The sequence below is a fragment of the Anabrus simplex genome, chromosome 3 (assembly GCF_040414725.1).
Source record: "Anabrus simplex isolate iqAnaSimp1 chromosome 3, ASM4041472v1, whole genome shotgun sequence".
NCBI lineage: Eukaryota > Metazoa > Arthropoda > Insecta > Orthoptera > Tettigoniidae > Anabrus > Anabrus simplex.
In genome coordinates, this window is record NC_090267.1 from 350,282,274 (window position 1) to 350,301,392 (window position 19,119).

The 19,119-nt window shown below is 38.9% G+C and overlaps 1 protein-coding gene across 1 annotated transcript in view; it reads right to left on the minus strand.

Annotated features, from left to right (window-relative positions):
* pasi1 (pasiflora 1) overlaps positions 1-18,900 on the minus strand; it is a 90,150-nt gene extending 71,250 nt beyond the window's left edge. The window contains exons 1-3 of the mRNA XM_067143236.2: positions 18,838-18,900; positions 13,088-13,176; positions 7,328-7,427 (exon numbers count right to left, since the gene is read on the minus strand). Coding sequence (XP_066999337.1) covers positions 7,328-7,427; positions 13,088-13,174 — 187 coding nt within the window. The 5' untranslated portion in view covers positions 13,175-13,176; positions 18,838-18,900. The remainder of the gene's footprint in view (positions 1-7,327; positions 7,428-13,087; positions 13,177-18,837) is intronic.
* Positions 18,901-19,119: the final 219 nt, after the last annotated feature.

Here is a 19,119-nt window from a genome sequence, read left to right on the forward strand (position 1 = left end):
ACACACAAACTCCTTCAACTGACCGGAGTATGATCTCCTAGGACATTTGGTGACAATATGACAGATGGTCTGTTTCTTCTCACCACAGGTTCGGATCCCACTATCGGCAGCCCTGAAGATGGTTTTCCGTGGTTTCCCATTTTCACACCAGGCAAATGCTGGGGCTGTACCTTAATTAAGGCCACGGCCGCTTCCTTCCAACTCCTAGGCCTTTCCTATCCCATCGTCGCCATAAGACCTATCTGTGTCGGTGCGACGTAAAGCCCCTAGCAAAAAAAATCTTCTCACCACAGTCGCACTCAGGGGAGGAGCGCATAACCCATATATGCAACAATGACCCACATCGTCCATGACTGGTACGGACTCTGTTGAGAAGAACCCAAGTTCTTCTGGGGAGATTAAAACCAGGTGGTGGGTGTTGGCGACTAAAGAGGGTCTGCCATTCATCTGGAGCTGAGTTGGTCCACTCCAATTGCCATTCATCAGAACCGTTAAGTTCCTATTGATGAGTTCTCTTGCAGTCTGAATGGGCGGAGATCTTGACTTCAGACGTCCATACCTAACAACCATGTCTTCATGAATGGGAAGACTTGGGTTCATTGTTATCTTCCAGAACTCGCAAATTACGTTGTTTTGTCTGCGAATCCTTCAAGGTGTTATGTGACTCAAGACTGGCAACCAGAAAAGAGGAGTAGATCTGACTGTGCCGCTGACAATGCGCATTGTCTGATTCAGAACAACATCAATATTCTTAACATAAGGGCTATTCAGCCAAACAGAAGAACAATACTCGGCTGTAGAGTATACCAGTCCCAGTGCTGACGACCTAAGAGTGGATGCTGATGTTCCCCACGTAGAACCTGCAAGTTTCTGAATGATATTGTTCCTGGTCTTCCGTTTAGCAGCAGTATTCATTAAATGTTTCCTGAAGGATAGTGTCCGATCAAGAGTTACTCCAAGGTACTTGGGGTTAGAATTGTGTGGTAGGGGAGAGTTGTCGAGGGAAACATTCAAAGTAAAGTTTGCCTGCCTGTTATTAAGGTGAAAGAGACAGGTTTCTGTTTTGCTGGTGCTAGGTATCAAACACCACTTATCAAAGTACTCGCTCAAAATGACAAGGTCTCTGTTCAGAATTGCTTCTATTTCATTCACATTGGATTGCTGAGTAACTATTGCTAGGTCATCCGCGTAAGCGAATTGGCGTGATGTAGTACGGGGTATATCGGCAATGTACATATTAAACAGCAATGGAGAGAGCACAGATCCTTGAGGGAGACCATTGTTGAGCTTTTTAACTTTACTATGTTTGTTATCCATAACTACCTGGATCAATCTATCTGACAGCATGTTGTTTATGAGTTGTGACATTACTCTGCATCCAACAAGTTTAAAAAACTTATACACAACTCCCTCACTCCAAACCGTATCATAAGCGGCTGTAAGGTCTATGAACACTGCACCACTCTTCAGTCGTTTTTCAAAACCTGCTTCAATGTGGGTTGTTTACGCAAGAACTTGGTCTTCACAACTACGGTTAGGTCTAAAACCGGCTTGTTCTGTCTTAAGCATTCCCATATAGTCTTCCTTGAACACTATCAAATGCTTTTTCTAGATCCAAAAACACTAGTTTAAGTCTTTGCCCTTCTCCCAATGCTTTTCTAACAGTATTCTAAGTGCAAATATGAGATCGGTAGTTGATCGGTGTTCTCTGAATCCATATTGTTCTTCCTGTAGTTGTGGTTCTATTATTTTCCTTAGTCTTTTTTCAAGTATTTTCTCAAATATTTTCAAACCATGAGACAATAAAGTGATCCCTTTATAATTGCTACATTTCTTCTGGCTTCCTTTTTTGAAGAGAGGTATTATTATTCCCTTTTTCCAATCATCTGGGACTTTCCTATCCTTCCATATTGCATTAATTACTCTATGAAGCCACTGTATTCCTATTGCACCAGTTGCTTTGATCATATCTGCACTGACTTCATCAAATCCTGCTGATCTTTCTTTGGGCATACTATTAAGGACAGTCTCTACTTCCTTCCATGTTGGTCAGGCTCATCATTGCAGCTTAAACTGACCTAAGTGGTTACATCATTGGAGTCTTTCCTAGTGCTGTTGTATAAATTATCAAAATAGGATTTCATGATCTTCCTTATTTCTGTCTCTTTCCTAACTATGTTACCATCTGGTTCCTCTATTGCTGTTATGTATTCAATGTCTCTTCTTATATTTTGTATTGTTCGGTAAAGTAGTTTAGAATTAGCTTTGCTGTCTTGCTCTAGTTTATCTGTGAAATCAGTCCAAGCTTTCTGTTTTTCTTCGGTCACAATTTTCTTTACTCGTAGCTTCTGATCTCTGTATTTCTGCTGCAGTTTGTTTACTCTAGATTCATTCCTTTGACTTCCTTTTTGCATTTCTTTGTCTCTGGCTTTCCTGGTTTCATTTTTCGCTTTCACAGCAATCTTCACCCGATTGTTCCACCAAGGAGTTTCTTTTGCCTTCATTTTGCTATTAGTTTTACCACAAACTTCTACTGCAGCTCCGACAATGCTTTCTTTGAACCTAGTCCACTCGATGTTGCCTTCTTGTAATGCATCTGATGGTAATTTATTGGTCACTTTTTTTGTGTATTCAACTTGTTTCTCTGCCTTCTTTAGCTCCCATGTCTTGATTTTTAGTTTCCTGTATTTCTGAGGTCTATAAATTTCAATGTACTTTATTGTTGCGAGGAGAAGTCTGTGGTCACTGTCCAGGCTTTCACTTGGTATAACTCTGACATCACATATGGTCTTTCCTGCTTCATTGTAACAGAAGCAATTATCATATCATATTGTAGTGCTATCAAGGTTTCTTTAGCATGTATTTAATATGACACTTCGGAATAATGGCGTAATAACCAGGGAAACGCGCTAGAGAGAGACGTCTTAACCAGTTTCAACTGTATTACTCTCTTGGGAATTAAAACTTTTTTTTTTTTTTACATAGTTTACGCCCCCATTGGAGCACTTTAATCCGTCATATACATTAAAGTCTAATAGTATTACCATATTTTCTTGTGTAATTAACACACTTTCTTATAATCCATCATATACATTAAAGTCTAATAGTATTACCATATTTTCTTGTGTAATTAACACACTTTCTTGACGAAAAATAAGACAAAAACTCCGGATGCGTAAATTATTCAAGGAATTCAAATATTTAAAAATTATTTACAATTCATCTACATTTAAAATATACATAAAATATAATATAAACACAAGTGATTCAACTCATTTGCGGTTGTCGTCATTTGGCGTAAAATTCTGGCGTGAGATTTTTCTGAAAAGTCAAATAGGGTACGTCACTGGAAAATATTATTTCTGTTACGAGCTAACAATACGACCTGAAGTGAAATAAACATTAACTAATAAAAGTACAATTCATGCATAAGTTTATCACATAGCACATCAGTGTACAGCACAGGTTCGACATTCCTGGCCACAGCTGAGTTATGCTTACTTGAGTAATTACAACAAGCTACAAAATTATTGGTCAACATGTAACACCGTTTTCATAGTGTAATAGTCTTTAATGGTAGAACCACAGATGGATCACTTATGACTCACCTTCCTTTTATGCAAATTTTGATTAAGGAATGGAGTTACTGACTATTAAATATTACTCTCTTGAGAATTATAACATTTTTTAAAATTTTTTACATAGTTATTCCCCCATTGGAGCACTTTAATCAGTCATATACATTAATGACATACCAGCAAAATAATAAAACTGTCAAACACAATAAAGGCTGGGCATGGAAGTGGGGACCCTGCTGTATTTCCCCAAACTGTTCGTATCCAATCTTGTACGAGTGACATGTCCATTCACCCTTTTTTTCTTGGATAGGAATGTGGATCCCTTGCGGAAATTTTACTTTAGGCATTGTTTCTGGTTTTAGAACAACGTAACGTGCAAGCTTTCTGCCATCAGCCGTTACAGCAAGCACTGCAGTACGTTGTTTTTCGCTTGTTATAGTGTGTACAACAACACTCGATGTCCCTTTCTTATAGAATGTTCGACTTTGTGGCATATGGAAACTTATTGGCGTCTGACCTGCAGTTCCTATTTGCGAGATAAAATATTTCTTCACATTACGCTTCTCAATCACAAAGCGATGAAAATCAATTACTTTTTGATTAAAATCATTCAGCATTTTTTTGGCATAATGTTGTTCTTTGTCAAAGAGAAAGTCCATTTCTTTTCATAAAATTAATCAACCATCCGCAGCTAACGTTTAAATCCGAGACACTGATTCCATTTGCGGCGGCTATTTCTCATCCTTTAAAATAGCGTATTTCGTGAGAAACGGCATATCCAACATTGCGCAACGAAATCATATATTTTAGAAGATTCTCCTCTACTTGCAGAAACTTGCCGCTTTTTGGTCCACAAAATGCTTTGCGAGGCTTTTTGGTTGCTTGAAGTGCACTTCTCTGTTACCGCGGGAGCGCATGTCGCATTTCTTTTTCGGACACTGAATACTTGCGGCCCGCTGCCCTATTCCCGTATGTTTTGGCGTAAGTTAACTGATCACTGTGAGTTTATATGATGCAGTATTACTGGAATACTTGTTCACTGAGTACTAACAAACAGTTCTGAGATCACAGAAAACGCATGTCCCATACCCGAAACACTCGTAAAATATGTTTGTACCAGACTGGAATAGACCATTACTAGTCACTTCTGTGCTGATTCCTCTCAATGAACTACTGCAGTGGTACTTCCTACTGGTTGATAACAGCACGTTGCCCAGTATTTGGAATGCCCGGTTTCACAATGGGAAGGCTGCTACTTGAGTAGTTGACATCTTTTTCGAAACGCATCCGGAACTGTGTGATGGATGTTCAAAGAAGTGGGTGCGTCAAATATGCGAACATTTCTTTTTCTCCACTTTGGACCCAAAAATATTGGGATGCATAAATTATGCAAGGGCATTAATTATGCAAAAAAATATGGTAAATAGAGTCAGCTTTTCAGCTTCTTCTTCTTCTGCTCCCAAAACTTCATCCTGTCGAACCGGGCTGCCCTTTGGTTGTCATTGATGGTGATCCTTTGTTCAAATGTTATGAGTTTGAATTTTGTGTTTATTCCTTAGAATCCTCTTTGCTGTTAAATTTAATTCTTCTAAATCATTCATGATCTCTATGTATAACATATTTATTTAGTATTAAAAAGAAAATGAAAAATTAGCATGAAGTACAGTACAAATTTCAGACATGTGTTACTGCCTTTACAGTTTACTATCACATGAGGAGCATATGTAGTAGTCTTTGGTTGTGCATTTGCCACAGTTTTTCTGCAGGAATGACAGTTCACAAATGTCTTGTTTTCAGTGCAGGTAGTCTTTACGTGGCAATAAGTGAGCTCTTGTCTGTCAGGAATTTCTAGCTCATGTTTACCGCCCTGCCTGCTACATTTGTAAGTTTCAGCTAGTTCCTCTCCAAGCAGCAGAATGAATTCTCTACACTTAAGTTTAGTCTCATTTAGTGCATTGTACACCACACATGAATTTATTCCTGCTAAATCCAATACATTTTACTGGACATTGCTTGGATGGTCGTTTCGCTGAATAAAAACGAGACATCTGATCAAATACACCTAGTCCATACTTAGATCCATTATAAAAAGTCATGGTGTCTGGTTTCTTCTTTTCTCTATCCCCAATGTGAACACCTGGATGCATACAGTAGTACTCAGAACGAGAACATTTTTGTTCATCAATTTTTAGTGTAGCACCATTGGTCTTGAGCAATGTTGTGGAATACAACTTTTCCTTTGCTTCAAAGACTGATACTTCCATACAAGCTCAGTTTACAGTACCAACAAGGGTACATGAATTGGTTTTCAGTGTTTCAACAAGAGACAAGGAGGTAAAGAAACTGTCACATGTGGTATTTCTTCCTTTGTACATGTAAGGCCCCATCAGCTTCTTTACAACAAAGTCACCAAGACACTCATCATTGGGTCTAGTGTCATCTGCTCCAAGATAAGAGAATGCATTCACAACACTCTATCTGTATTTATTAGGTTCTGAGACTATGCACTATGAACTATGTAAATCTGCAGCAACATTTAGAAGGAACAAGTTGCTCATCTATAGTTATATATGGCACTGGTATGTAGCTACAGTGTGCATTTGCAATGAAATTATACCACATCAAACTTATCTTACTTTATCCTTTCGGATCTTGCCGATCCAACATAAAATCTCAAAAATCGCATCATTTCCCTGAATCTGTCACATGCCACCATTGCCTTTATGAAAGGAATACCCCCACTTCACTGACCATACCCCACCCATTTCTAACCTCTTTGCCCCTAAGGCCCTATGGATGTACAGTATAGTTAAAAATGCTTCCAGTTCTTCAATTTTCAAAGCCTTCAGTGCATACCACAATATGTCTCAGAATTTTGTCAGTGATAATCAGTCACCAAGCACTGATGCAAGTCTCATTCACATAGTGTTTTACATGTGGAGTTTTTAACTTACAATGCAGAGTGGGCCCATGGTGATCTTTGAACACATTATGGTGTGAATGTCTACCAGCTATGACATCATTTACTACAACCAATGACCTGGATCATACCAACTGAATATACAATTTAAGAATCTGTGGCAATATCTGAAAGTTGATTTATCTGTTCATCAGACGTAATGTTCCAAAGCCCACCCTCCGATTCATGGTCTGAAATGTCATTTAGGGTGTCAATAATATCTTGCTCTTTCATTAGACAACACACAACCATAATAAACAGCCCTGTTACTTCCATAACTTGCTAGAAGCACACTGATACTGTATTTCACCAACCAATGAAGAAGTTCAAACAAGTAACCAGTACCAGAGGTTGCTTCTCCTACATACACAGACCTATCTGTGCCGGTGCGACATAAAGCCAACTTTAAAAAAAACCTCTTGCACATCTGGCATGCATAGTTGTGACATAGACTGTGATTGTTGAGAAAGCAGGAAGAAACAAAATACACACAAAAGTGAAGTTGTAAAAACAAACTGACTATACCCAACCCATTTCTAACCTCTTCACTCCTAAGGCCCTACAGATGAACAGTATACTTAAAAAGATCTACATAACAAGATAGGTAGATTGTAAACTGTTTCTCGAGCAAAACTACTATCCTTCACAAACTTGGTCAACTACGTGTACCGAGAAAAGAAGAAAAATGAAAGAATCATGAATAAATTAACATAATATGCCAGGTAATTACCAATACTTCAGGAAATGGTAATTGCCACTTATAGTTATGGTTTATTTTACAGATACTTACAGCCACGAACATCCGTCTCAAATAGAGGTGTATACAGCTGAGAAGACTCTCCACCAGCCAACATGTACGAGATCATTGTAATGAGGATGACACTAAAGGCCTGTAAGGAAGATTAAAATAGAAAAAGCATTTTATTTAACACAGTACATTGTAACTTCAATGGTCTTAGGTTTGTTTACTGTTTGAAAAGGGCCAGACTACGGAGCCAAGCTATAGTAATGATTGATAAAAAATGAGAATATTAGGCCTAAACCAAATGGTATAATACACTGAGCGGCACGAAAAACGCAACACTTCAATTTCTTTCAAAAACTGAAATTTATTCTAAATTTATGACACTTTTATGACACTAATCCACCATCTTATGATGGAATATTGTGGTACGATTCCATCTAAAGGTCTAACAATGAAAAGAAAAGACGATTATAAACAAATTGAACAAATTAAGCGAGAGATGCACATTTCAAGGAAATTTTGAGTAAGCTCATAAAGGTAATGCACTCTGTTTTAATGTTACACACTTCACAGACCTCGGAGACTATCTCGGGGATCTCTGTTCGCATCTTCAAAAGCGTTTAATGCCACCTCCTGCAGCAATGATGGCATTCAACCTTTCAGGCATGCTCCTGATTAATGCGGTAATGTCCTGTTGAGGAATCATCTCCCATTCTTCCAGGAGGGTGTTCCGTAGGTCCTGTAGGGTCTCTGGATAGCGCTGACGGACTCTTCTCGCCAGCTGGTCTCAAACATGCTCAATGGGATTCAAATCGGGGCTTCGAACCTCTGTTTCATCCAAGAACTGTTGCACAAATCTCGCAACATGTGGGCGTGCATTGTCATGCATTAGTGTAAAACCATCACCAATAAACGGAGCGAAAGGCACAACATGCTCTAGAAGGATTTCCTCCACATACCAATGTGCGGTAAGGCTCCCATGCTCCACGAAGACTAAATCCGTCCTTGCAGCTGTATTGATTCCTGCCCACACCATCACAGAACTACTGTGAAAAGGCGTCTGGATGAGAATGTGCAAGGCGAATACCTTTCCCCTGGCCTTCTCCAGATGCTCTCTCTTCCGTCAGGTGATCGGAGGACAAATCGCGACTGGTCGGTGAACAACACTTGATCCCACTGTTGTACTGTCCAGCCAAGATGTTCCCTTCTGAAACGCAGTCGAGCTGTGCGATGCTCTCTGGTGAGTTCCGGTCCTGTAGCAGGTCTTCTGGACTGGAGATTGGCTTCTTCCAGTCTTCTTCGAACGGCTCTCTCACTAACATTAACCCCTCGAACTTGGTGGAATCGATTTTGTGCTTCAATAGCGGTGGTGTGACGGTTGCGGAGAACTTGAAGTTTTAAGAAGCGGTCATCTTTCTCCGATGTTGCTCTTCTTGGGCCTGATCCTGGTCTCCTTGCAAAGCCTCCAGTTTCCCTGTACCTTCGTACAGTTCTGGAAATTGTAGAAGGTGTAGTACGCAACACTTCTGCAACGTAATGCATGCTGAGACCATCTTCCACCAAAGCAACAGCTTTCGCAGCTTGTTCAGGGCTCAACGGCATGTTTACTCCAGAAAGCTGATTAAGAGAATCACAGAAAGATCCTACAAACACGTGTGATTGAATGGGGAACAATTAAAGGTACAACAAGAAGCGCTACAGGAGCGGGAGAACATTATTGGCTCACATCCAGCGATGTGTCTTCCAGGTTGCGCGGAAAAAACAATCGAGGCTAGTGCAATAAACAATCAACACTTCATTGTTTACTCGCAAAGCAACGCCGACAGCATACCCTGTCTAGAAACAATGGTTGAAGTGCTTCACTTCGATTAAATAGATAATTACACATCATTTATTGGGTGTTGCGTTTTTCGTGCCGCTCAGTGTATATATGAACTACTTCATTTTACAAACATACAAAAGTATCCTGAACTTAATTTTCAGGCACAGAACTATATGGCTGAAATATGTCTTGTTACTGAAGAGTTGGTAAAACACTCCTCTAATCAGACTTCATTATTATTATTATTATTATTATTATTATTATTATTATTATTATTATTATTATTATTATTATTGATTATCCAATTACAAACCCTATTTTACACATGGTATATAACAGAAATTGCAGCTACGATCAGTATAATTGATTCAATCAGCAAGTTGTCTCAAAGCTATATACTAAATCTAAAAAATTATGTTTTTCTGAAATGGTGGAGAGAACAAGATTCAGTTTGTAAGTCAGTGAGGCAAACAGAAAAGTCTCCCAACTTGAGAAGATATAGTGCAATGCTACTCTTGTGTTTCGGTTAAACGTACTTGTGTTAACCCCTCAAGCTGTCAATTTAATCCTGAGCTGCACACTTCTCAAGCGGTATTTAAATTGAAGCTTAACAGATGTTTAGAGACCATCAAGATAAAGAATGAATAATGATACCTTAATAAACAACTCCAATTATCCAGGTCAACATAAAAAGGGCAACATTTTACAGCTTAATTAACCCTACAAGTGCCAAGAGTCGATCTTCCATTTGCTTTGTACTGTCAGGGCCGAAAAAAAATCAACTCTGACTACGTGCGTGTTTTCAGACATATAGCGACATCTTTTCGCAATTCTTGGAAGCAGACAGTGACGAGGAAGTTTCGTGATTGCAATTAGTTAAGTTATTACCCTAATAAGATATATGTATTTCTGTTGTATTTACTCGCTGAAGATGCATGGGCCATGTGGTCATTGTAAACAGATATGGATGACCAATTTGAAAACATTGCAGGAGATCTTGAGAGAATAAGTAGTTTATTGGAAGATGAGAGTGATTTTAGTGATGTGCAAGATGATGAAATTAATAGCAGTGATTCTGAAGATAACAGCAGACATGATTCTAGGGATGCCCAAGGAAATGGATTTAAGGATGTCCAAACATTTGAACACCCTGATGATGAAGATGATGATATACCACTGCAGGTACACCTCAATCGTATTATTAATTGTAATCCAGTTGATCCCATCAGTGATACAATCAGTCATTCAGATGTCTCATGGCAGAAAGTTAGCGGACCAGAGCCTGTAAAAAATGGTATTGATTTTATGCCAAGAAAGAATGGCTTCCAAGCTAACATCCCCAGGATTTCAAATGCTATGTCTTATTTTGATCTCTTTTTTCCTAAAGAATTGTGGGGGATGATAGCTAGTGAAACAAATCATTATGCTGCTGAACTATTAGAACAGCATTCAGATTATCTAGACGCACATCCTCACAGCAGACTGAAAATGTTCAAATCTGTAAGTAAGGAAAAACTAAAAAAGTGGTTAGGCATTATTTTGAATATGGGTTTAAATCCCAAAATGGATGAAAAGAAACACTGGGACACTAGATTTTCCCAGTATATGCCAATCTTTTCATGTCCAGGAATGACTTCCAATTAATTAACAGAGTGGTACATTTGAATTCAAATGCCACAGCAGTTCTAAGGGCTGAACCTGGGTATGATTCTTGGCACAAGGTGAGACCATTGTTCGACTTCCTAAATTCTTTGTGGAAGAAATTGTATATTCCTGCACAGGAAGTCTCACTAGATGAATCCTTGATTGGAATGAAAAAAAGAGTTAGAACCAGCTTTTGGGTGGTTAGGCCGTGTGCATTTTACATAGTTTCGCCCAGACGTGCCATTTGGGCTCATCAGCTGGATTGGCACGCCCCTCCAGGACTCTGCTTAGCAGTGGCAGACCAAGCGCATGGTCCCGCCGTGTTAGCAAATAGGGATTGCTAACCTGCTAAAGGAGAAATGAATTCTCCGTTTCCAAAAAAATATTACTCTCCATGGAGAGAGAATGTCAAAAATGGCTTTCACGGCTGCAGATCTTACAATCACAGGAATAGAACCAGCTTTTGGGTGGTTCTATTCCTGTGATTGTAAGATCTGCGGCCGTGAAGGCCATTTTTGATGAAAATAAGAGTTGCTTTCATACAGTACATGCCAAACAAGAAACATGCTCGATTTGGCATTAAAAAAATTGAACTGTGTGAAAGCAAAACTGGATATGTGTTTCATACTGAGCTGTACAATGGCAAGTACTTTTTTGCCTCCGGTGACCCAGATGGCATGGCACAGAAAGTAGTTACTAAGAATGTGGGTAAATGCAACCTATATAATAAGGGGTACCATTTGTTTACTGACAATTTCTATACAAAGTGTCAGTTGGCAAATGTTCTCCGTCAGAGAACACAACTGCAAGCTGGTGATATCCTCTATTATAGAAAGGGGTATCCAAACCATTGCATATTGCCAAACACTACAATAAACACGTGGGTGGAGCAGACCTGAAGGACCAGAAGGTGCATCATGTTGCTGCAAAACATGCTGTAAGGAGATACTGGAGAAAAATCCTTCAATTTGCTTGACATGACAATGCTAAATTCGTACATTGCCTACTGTGACAACTCTGACATCTGCCTCCAAATGAATTGTCATGACTACATTGTTGAAGTAGTGGAGACACTGGCAAAGAAACCAACCCCAGCTAGGCCTAATATTCCTCTGAAGCAATCACCTGGACCGCCTGGAGACAACAGCCATTACTATGCGAAACTGCCTGCACATCAAGAGCGAAAGTGTGCGGTATGTGGACCAACAAAAAAAGAGGGGAAGATCATCACTCTGGTGCCCAGGGTGCAATGTGGGAATCCATGAGTAGTTTTTTGCTAGTGGCTTTACGTCGCACTGACACAGATAGGTCTTATGGCGACGATGGGAAAGGAAAGGGCTGAGAGTTGGAAGCGGCCGTGGCCTTAATTAAGGTACAGCCCCAACATTTGCCTGGTGTGAAAATGGGAAACCACGGAAAACCATCTTCAGGGCTGCCAATTTTGAATTAACTGATTTATCGAAGTTCTCCTGTATTACTTTTAAATTTCAATTGTAAAGATATCAATATGAATCGTGTGTACTGAGTGGTGTATTTATCTGACTTATATCCAGTGTTTAATCAATATTTCAATTAATACCAGATATTTCTTTGATTATTACATTATTATAAAGAATAGGCCCATGCCTTAGCAAAATTTTGCAAGGTACTCTTTGTCTCTGTGGCAGCCTACAGATGGTGTAGGAAGAATTTAAAATAAAATAAATCTTATTTTAATTTAAATTAAAATAGAAAAATATGACTTGTTCAGGTTTGCAGTAAAATTATTGTAATAAATGCTTACCTTAATATGACACTCAATTTCTCCTCAGGTGTTATTGGTAAACGCATGTTGGTACGATTCCCAGTAATATCCTCTCTGATGGTAAATAATAGTTCATCAAACGATGTAAATGACAAGCGAAAATATCAAAAGAACTTGTTAGGATTCTCTCTCAAATCACTATAAAGTGTAATGAATTGCCCCTTTAAAAGACTGTTAAAAATTAACGGATGTACCCAGAAACGCCTATTTCTACGCCGCCTCTGATGATAGTATAGACAAGGTGGAAAATAAAAAATACTTAGTTGTGAATCTGTTAAAGTGCGATACGGACGATGAAGCTGATTTTATGTAAGCCTCTGACGATGACGACGAAGTATACGGAACAGCAACATACAACATAAAGTTGTTTCCGGAATCACATCCATTCTCGCACTGAAGGAGCGACGCAGGCCAGCCACTAGCCGGGCAGCAGTGTGGCTCGTATGAAAAGCAAACGTGACACGCGTCGGCTGGTGGCGTGGCTCAGCGTGGTCCGTGTGAATGCGGCCTAACAGTATAAAACAAAAGTACTTACCACAGAATAGACGGCAACAGCTCTGCTTCCTGATTTCACATCGTTGGACCAAATACATGGTGACCAGCACGTCTTCAAGACCACCATTGCTACAAATAAGATGAAACACAAAATTAACAGCATAAAAATTACACATGTTAAGACTTACAGCAGGGGAAAACAAAATTCAGCAAACCAATAGTGATATTTGGGCACACTGATCTTCCAAATTTTGTATACAAAAGAAGAATATACCAAAATGGTTCAAGATTGTGTGCTAATCATTTTACTGGATGAAAAAATGTGGATGTATATTTACCAGAAGAACCAATTCCACTAACTCAAATAGGAGCATGAAATATGTGAATATGCATAAAATTACCATTAACTTAACCTCACCATCCACAGAAATATAGGCCTACCACAAATGTTGGCCACCAATGGAATAAACGCATATAATCAATATCCTCCATCCAAGGGCAAACCATATACATAGTAATGGCGAGCAAGGCTTCAGCGGTGTTAGGAAACATGAGCTGTCTCTTCCACACAAAAATCATTATCTTCAGACACAAGCATGGGTACTGTGTTTTTGGTGAATGGAACAAAGGAACATCTTACTAAATATTAAGCTTATAAATGAATTAAATAAATCAGACAACTACTAATTAGTAATTGTCCTTGTCTCATTTTCAAGTCACAATAAGTTCTGAAAATAAAGTCAATTTTCATTCAACCACACCAGACATCTTCAATCACTGATCACACTTTTGATTTTCCATGGCTTCGGCAGTGAGCAGGTGTTTCCGAGAACGTCGCCTAATATCCACAGAAGTAAAAAATAATCATACTAGCGGTCATACGTCCCTACTAATCACTAAAGCAAAGCAAAGCAAAGTCACCTCTGTACAGGCCATGAAGGTCCTTGGAAGAGTGGAAGGTAAAGGCTTCAACCATTGTTAACCTCAGCACGTGATGGGGTAGAGTGGTTAGCTCCAGGCCCGGCCACCTTTGCCCCCAGGAATTAAGGTGGTACTCATTTTTGGTGTATGCTGAGTGGACCTCAGGGCCATATGCACCTCCGGAAGTGGAAATCTCGTTTCTTAAATTTTACGACTTCCTGACGGAGATTCGAACCCATGTCCTTCCGGGCGAACCTAGCACGCCTTTACCGCCTCAGCCAGGCAGCCCCTCCCTACTAATCACTACTGGCACTAAATGGGTTCCTAATTTTTGGCAGAGAATTTAGAGCAATGTGAGCCAATGCACAATCTTGCTGAATCAGTGAAACTCTAGGACAGTGAGTGCCACTTCACGGTTGCAGGGTATGCTGGGTCACACAGGTCATCAATACCATGGAAGGAGTAGACTTCACTAAGGTGTGCATGTAATTACTTCTTATCATCGGTCAGTCCGGCTTCATGGTTAAACGGTTAGCATGCTGGCCTTTGGCCCAGGAGGTCCCGGGTTCGATTCCCGGCCAGGTCATGGATTTTAACCTTCACTGGTTAATTCCAATGCCTCGGTGGGGCTAGGTGCATGTGCCGTCTTCAGCATTAGAATTCATCATAGGTACAGCCCCGATCCTCAAAGATGCGCAGGTTGCCTATATGGCCTCTTTGGAGGCCACATGCCATTAAAGAAACTAAGAAAGGGGTACACCTTGTACTGGATGGGTAACAGTAAAAGGGAAAGAAATGGAGTAGAATTTGTAGTGAATCAGAATTTTCAACCAATAGCTGAAGTTGAGCATGTAAAAGAAAGAATTATAATAATGCACATACATGTAAACAAAGAACTATTGAAGATAGTACAGGTGTATGCTCCACAGACAGGATGTAGCATGGAAGAAAAAGAAGATTTCCTCAATCAACTGGAAACACATATTATTGGAGATGGGATCATGATAATGGGATATCTGAATGCTCATGTGGGAACTGATAGAATGGGATATGAGAATGTTCTGGGCGATAGAAATGAAGATGGAGAGAAACTGTTGGACTTTTGTATCAGAAATAACCTGATAATAAAGAACACATGGTTTATGAAGAGGAATAGCCATAAGATCAGCTGATATAATAGGGATGGACAGTATGGAACACTCATCGATTTTATAATAACAGACTGAGAATGGGAAAGATACGTCATGAATATGAAGATAATCCCCAGTGAAAGTATGGAAAGTGATCATAGATTATCAATTGTGAAATTAAAACAAGTAAAAATCCCTAAAATTGTACTGAAGAAAACACCAAAGTTCAGGATTTGGGAATTGGAGGAGGAGGAGGAGGATAAAAGAGTGACATTCCAAGATTGGATAAAAAGGAAGTTGCCTAACATGGAAATACGAAGTGGAGAACGAGAGTGGGACAATTTAAGACAGACATTTGTGGAAGCAGCAGTTGAGGTATGCAGGAAAACAAAAGCAAAGGTTAAAGGGAAAGGAGACACAGTGGTGGACAGACAAAATTTTAAAAAAAGAAATAAAAGAAAGGTACAAGGTGAAGAAAGAAATGGATAAGGGAAAGCAAAACACGTATAAGAGGGATGAGAACAAGATAGAAAGGTTACATGTGGAATACAAAAGATTGAAACTACAAGTAAAGAGGAGTATCAAGGAAGAAAAGTTGGGGAGAGTTTACCAACAAAATTGAGCAAGATTGTCGAGGAAATCAGAAACTATTATACAGAGTAATAAAATCTAAAATAATAAATCAAGAAAAAATCAAGGCATTAGAGAGAAAAGATGGATCCATAGTACATGACGAAAAGAGTCTTCACAAGGTGATGGCAAAATATTTTGAAAAACTTTATAATGAGGATGACTGCTCAGAGGAAGGAGATAAGAAAATGGAAATAACAGATGGAGAAAAAGAAGAGAAGCCGATAACATGGTTGAAACTTGAAAGGGCAGTGAAAGCAATGACCAAAGGTAAAGAAAGTGGAAAAGACTAATTCACTGCTTATATGATTAAGGCATCAGGAAGCATTGAACTACAGTGGCTACACTGAGCCCTCAATGTCATATGGAAGGATGAAAGGATACCTGAAGATTGGCAACAACGAAGTATTGTACCATTGTTCAAAAAAGGAAATAGGAAGAAATGTGAAAATTTTAGAGGTATAACCCTATTAAACTTATCACATAGGCCTATGGGCTAAAAATAATGGAGAAAGTCATAAACAAAAGACTGAGGGATATAATAGAAAACAGAGGAAGAACAATATGGCTTTAGACCCAACAGATCAACAATAGACTTGATATTTACAGTGCGAACGATAATGAAAAAACATCTGGAAAGGAACAAGGAAATCATCTTCGTATTTTTAGATTTGGATAAAGCTTACGATACAGTTAAGAGAAAACATGTATGGGAATGCCTACTGCAAAGGAATGTAACAATCATTAATTAACAAGATGAAAATGTTGTATCATGAGAGTAAAAGCAGTGTACAAGTGGGGAGTGGTGACTCCGAAACATTTGATACAAAAAAAAGGTCTCAAGCAAGGAAGTGCACTGTCACCATTATTGTTTATTATATTGACGGATGAAATCATAAAACGTGTAAAACAGAGTATCGGTAGTGATGAAGTGAATGCTTTGGTATTTGCAGATGATGTGGTGATTTGGGGAAAGGGAGAAAAGGGAGTACAAAGGAGACTGGACATTTGGAATGAAAATCTGAAGGAGTTTGGATTGGTAATTAGTAAAAAGAAAACTGTAGTCATGCACTGTGAAAAAGAGAAAAAGAGAAGCCAAGTGAATATAGATGGAGAACAGTTTACATATCTGGGTAGCATTATTAATGGAAGAAATGAAATAAACCCTGAAATTAATAACAGACTAAGTAAAAGTACAACATTTTATCATCAAGTCAGAGAGTTTTTATGCGATGACAAAAGTACCCAAGAGAATGAAATTAACATTATATAAACGGTATTTCATACTAATTGAAACATACGGACTAGAAACACTGGTAACTTATAAGAGACAAGATCCAAGCAGTAGAAATGAAATTTTTAAGAACTTCAGTTGAAAAGACAAGAAGAGATTGAATTCAAAATATTAAAATCAGAGAGGAGCTAAATATAGAACCGTTAGTACAGAACATACAGAAAGCAAGACTGAGATGGTTCGGACATGTAAAAAGAATAGGAAAGGAACGGGTAGTAAGAAGGGAATTGAATAGATAAGTTAAGGGAAAGAGACCAGTTGGAAGACTGAGAAGAAGGTGGATGGATCAGGTTTGGAATGACATTAGAGACACTGGATTGGATGTGGCAGAAGTAATGGAGCAGGAAAAGTGGGACAGAAAGGAGTGGAAGAGGCTTGTTAACCACACCTGGGCGACTGGAGTGGGACATTGATGATGATGATGCCATTAAAAGAGTCATTCTGAACGAAGAGATACGTTAGACCGTGTTTAGATTTTTTTCACCCTTCCTTGAGATGAGCAGCTTTCAATGAATGAAGGATGAGCACTAGCTCGGGTCACAGCTAGCATCCTGCCTAAAGGCAACCACAGTCTGAGAGTTACAATCATCACATTCATTGGATCCCCAACCAGCAGTCTTTAAGTTGTAGCAAAAAGCTTGCTTTTGTCCCTTAACACTCTTAAAATCCATTAATGGCATGTTCCTGGGCTTGTTGTAACACATTGTTGGCGAGCTGTCCCGACTGCTCTCTTTGCACATATTTATTTTTTAACACTCCAAAACACATCACAAAGTTACGTAAAAATCTAAAAGCATTAGAGAACTAAAAGATGTGCATACTGCTTTAGATACTAAAAGAACTAAAAAGAGACACAGGTATACTGATTTACATACTAGGACACAACACAGTCATTGCGAAGGAGTAAATATATTTGGCAACAACACTTGTTTTGAAGTAGTTCACCAACATCACTTAGAGGGAGGGCCTGCAAAGTTGGACGGTGGGTATGACCTGGTTTCTGCTTGCTTTGATGCTGGCTGAGGATTTAATGGCCATGGGACTAGGCCTATATACTAATCTCTCTTCTCGAAGGACTATCTTAGTAATCTTTGGATAATAATTCTCTGCCTCTAAACTGGAGAGCACTGTTACTATATGTAGGAAGCATAATGACTGACAGGAAAGTAACAATAGTAATCTAATAAATGATGTTTACTTCCATTCCTGATAAACAGCGAACTACCCAAAATCTAAAAGAATAACAGAATCAAGTGATGAAAAAGACGGGCCTCAAGACTGATTATATACACAGGATAAAAGGAAAATAGCCTGGTACATATCGAAGGGTAAAGAAGAGATTTATAGCAGGCCACCGAACGGTTGAAAATCGTAAAATTGTACCAACAACGACATACAATGAGTATAAATCCATGATCTTATTACCTACAACGGTCGTTAGAACGCGGCTTCTTACTATAAAGAACCTCTGATCACTCGAAAGGACTGATCATAACCTACACAAAGAGTAAGTTAATGCAATTCACCCGAATTTATGTCCTGTTATTACAATTTTTAACTTCACGACAGTGCCAGATTACACATTCTACACAAAAACGGTGCTCTTTCTAGGATTTTTACAGACAAAGGAAGAATATCTCTAAGTTGATAATTAATTGAATTTTCTTCGGCTGTTAAATTGTAAACACCACATCGCATTTTCAGTTTTCTTGGCGATTTTCGAACCTTCTAGTTGCCTGCTTCCAATCAAACGGTACCTCAAATAACAAATCGAATTGTAACATCTCTGCTGAATTAAAAGTAACGTTTACTCACTAAATCTCAGGACAAACTCCTGCTATACTCTGATTGTTTACGAAGTTGACGCCCTTCTACTACTTTTACTCAATTTAAACGTATTGCGCTTCGTACCACATACCCTACTCATTTGTTTTTTAACCAACCTTCATCAATAAAAACAAAGATTCATACAACATTTCCTAACGCAGTTACGACAAATTAAAGTATAATAATGCGTATTTCGACATAACTTTCCCTCGAATACATTAAATATAACAGTAGCATTTATTCTTGGAATTGGAAGGATAAGTTCAGAAG